We start from the raw sequence: 3,172 nt of genomic DNA on the forward strand, positions 1-3,172 counted from the left end.
TTGCAAATCAAAACCATCTTCATCTCATCTAAGATGGATTTACGGATTTCCATCTCATCTCCATCTAGATGATTTTAAAACCATCTAAGCGCAACATTGATCATAGCACATATAACCATTTACTTTATTAGGAACCCTATTTCTTATAATTCATAAAGAAATAAATAACATCATTTTTAGAAATATTCATATTTATTCCCTAAAGTTTAGATGATATTTATTCTTTTTCACTGTTATAACTTAACTAGTACTTAACGAAAAGTAACTTAATTATAGTGTTTTGGGAAGCTCTCGAGATGAGCTGTAAGAATGTGCAATGAGAAATAAGGGGTTTCATTTAAAAAATTAAAGGTGACCTTCACGTGGGTCTTTTTTAAATCACAATAGGTACTTGTATTGGCTTTATGTATACAATGGCTTTAAAAGTTTCTTTTACATTTAGACCTTATCAAGAAGATGGAAAACATAGTATATTCGTTGTAAACACAGTAGCATTGGTTGAACAACAATCAACTTACATAAAGAGGCAGACAGATCTAAAATGCAAAGGTTATAGTGGAGACATGAAGGTGGATTTTTGGCCGAAACAACAATGGATGACTGAAATAGAAGAGCATGAAGCATGAATTTGCAATATCGTTCATTCTAATTTTTTCCCTGAATAATTAATGGGTTACAACAATTTTATATCATCCAGGTTTTAGTAATGACATCGCAAATCTTCCTGAATCTGCTTATTCACAGATATATAATATTAGATAGAATAAATTTAATCATGTTTGACGAATGTCACAGAGCTGTAGCTAACCACCCTATGAGACAAATTATGCAACAATTTGAAAATTGTTCCAACGAAGAGCATCCACATGTTTTAGCTATGTCGGCAACATTGTTGAATGCTAATATAAAAGCAGATAAAATAGAATCTACGATTAGGGTAAAGAATGACATTTTATTATCTTATCAATAATCTCTGCTACACGGCACGCATAATCGGGTTTAATAACATCTGTAGTTATGAAACTGGCCAATCACAGTCGTTGGATTCTTCCGAGGAACAGCTATGATTGACCAATTTCATAACTATGGACGTTATTGAGCTCGATTAAGTGTGCCGTATAGCAAAGTTAATAGTAATTATGATCTTTGCACATCTTAACATTATCATTGTTTGTAGACTTTAGAAATAACATTTCATGCAAAGATAGCAACTGTAGAATCAACAGATTTTATCTAAGACTATTGTACAAATCCTAATGAGGAAATCGTCAAATATTCGAAATATCTAGTTCCAGAAGTAATAAACAAAATTAATGATTTTATCCAAACAACAAAGGAAATTGTTAAAAATATAAAGCTTAATTTTGATGAAATATATAAAGAATCCAGTGAGGAAATGCGACCTAAATCAAAATCTCATAAGCTAATGGCTATTTTAGACGACATAGGAAGGACTTCATTACAAGCAGGTAATTGAATCGCTTTTGTGCGTATACTGGAATGATACAGTAAATTTTTCAATAAATACAGTTATAATTTTTATGTTCTTACACATATAGCTGAAAAGAATGTTTAATCAACAATCAGCATATAAAATATAACTTTTATTGTAGGCATATATTGTGGGAACAAGTCTGCTTTGTTACATTTAATCCAGTCAGAGAGTTTGAGAAAATATTCCGATGATCAAGTATGAATTGATTAAAATTATGATTAAAATATTATTTGGAAGTGTTCTGCAATTTTTAGTCTTAATTTTACTGACAGACTTATTGATCTTCTTTTAGATGACAAATGTTCTTCTGGATTATCTAATTACACAAGTAATGCTAATAAGAAAATTGTTCGATAACGAGATGAAAGGCTACATAGAATTAGATCGGTTATCTAAGTTAGTATAAAATATTAAAAAATTAATATTTATTGCACACATTATAATAACTTATATTGGCTAATGTTACAGTAATATATATACATATATTGAGTAATATTTTATAATTTCAGCTTTACATGTAACCAAATCCAAAAATTATTTGCGATATTGTTGAAATATCATAATAACTTAGGCAAAGAAAAATTCTGCTGCATTATTTTTGTCAAGGAAAGATTTATGACACAAGTCATATATCATGTATTAAAAGTAAGTTTCTTTTTTATGATTTTAATTTGATTATTAATAATTAATTAGCAATAGTACAAATTGATAATTGCATTTAAAAAATATTGTTTGTTAACCTATGATAAATTTTAGTATTGATAATCGTTAGCAATCAAATATTTAATTATTTAATTATTTATTAAACTCGAAAAAGTAGAAGAAAGGAAAGGACATGAAGTACTATTTTATTTTATTGAAGTAACTGTAGATATTTATGTGAAATAACTACTTTTAACTACTATGAGATAACTATTTTCAGTCCAAATTTGTTAACTATAAAGTGATAATTATATTATTAAGTAAAAATTTTTTTATTATACAGAATAAGCATAATTTACAAAAAACTGAAGAAGGAACAAAGATCAAATATATGTACATATTTCGATCAAATTTAGTTCAATTATGGGTATTTTCAAGAGATACAGATGACACAGTGTAATACAGTGAGTTTTTACATCTTGGTTGTTTACCATTGTTAAACAAAAATGAAATTATTACTGTGTTACATTGTGTTTCTTGTTGGAAAGCACCATATATTATTTAAAAGTCATGTTCAAAGCCCCCAAGTTAGACTAAAATTATAAAATTAATACTAATATACTTCTCAAAATTACATAAGGAGTACACATCTATAAAATTATGTTATCTACAAAACTGCAACTTTTACAACAACGCAGTAAAAACTAACGACCAATGATTATATCATAACGTCTAAGCAGACTGTGAAAAAGTAATTTTAACGGTCGTCTTCAGAATGCACCGCAAACTATACTATACTAAGATATCATGTATTCTGTAACCCCCATCTATTTCATTATCATTTCTTTTCCTCTATTAATTTAATTTTAATATTAATATTTATAAAATCTACATTTTATTCATATTATTTTTAGACACTATCTGCACATGATAGAAGATACAGTTTTCTTCAACCCGATTATGTAATTGGCTTTCAAAATAATCCTTATAAAAATACTAGAGAAGTTTCGTGTATCGCAAAATGAAATAAGGAAG

General features: G+C 27.7%; 1 protein-coding gene and 1 long non-coding RNA gene across 2 annotated transcripts; both read left to right on the forward strand.

Moving 5' to 3' along the window:
- The first annotated feature begins 703 nt into the window (after positions 1 to 703).
- LOC108771156 (endoribonuclease Dicer) lies at positions 704 to 1,292 on the forward strand. Its single transcript, XM_018523081.1, has 2 exons — positions 704 to 937; positions 1,178 to 1,292. Exons 1-2 carry the CDS (start codon positions 707 to 709, stop codon positions 1,235 to 1,237), a joined length of 291 nt encoding a protein of 96 aa, XP_018378583.1. The 5' UTR covers positions 704 to 706; the 3' UTR covers positions 1,238 to 1,292.
- A 368-nt stretch (positions 1,293 to 1,660) lies between these two features.
- On the forward strand, positions 1,661 to 2,023 carry LOC108771157 (uncharacterized). The gene is made up of 3 exons (XR_001940633.1): positions 1,661 to 1,690; positions 1,788 to 1,891; positions 2,005 to 2,023. It is a non-coding gene; the product is annotated as an uncharacterized LOC108771157 (long non-coding RNA).
- Positions 2,024 to 3,172: the final 1,149 nt, after the last annotated feature.

Source organism: Trachymyrmex cornetzi, unplaced genomic scaffold, assembly GCF_001594075.2.
Source record: "Trachymyrmex cornetzi isolate Tcor2-1 unplaced genomic scaffold, Tcor1.1 scaffold140, whole genome shotgun sequence".
In the NCBI taxonomy this organism is placed as follows: Eukaryota; Metazoa; Arthropoda; class Insecta; order Hymenoptera; family Formicidae; genus Trachymyrmex; species Trachymyrmex cornetzi.

Excerpts from the sequence above, each read along its gene's own strand:
- LOC108771156 (XM_018523081.1), top strand. The coding sequence starts at position 707 with ATGACATCGCAAATCTTCCTGAATCTGCTTATTCACAGATATATAATA. Across the intron at positions 938-1,177 it reads AAATAGAATCTACGATTAGG|ACTTTAGAAATAACATTTCA; the intron begins GTAAAGAATGAC and ends CATTGTTTGTAG.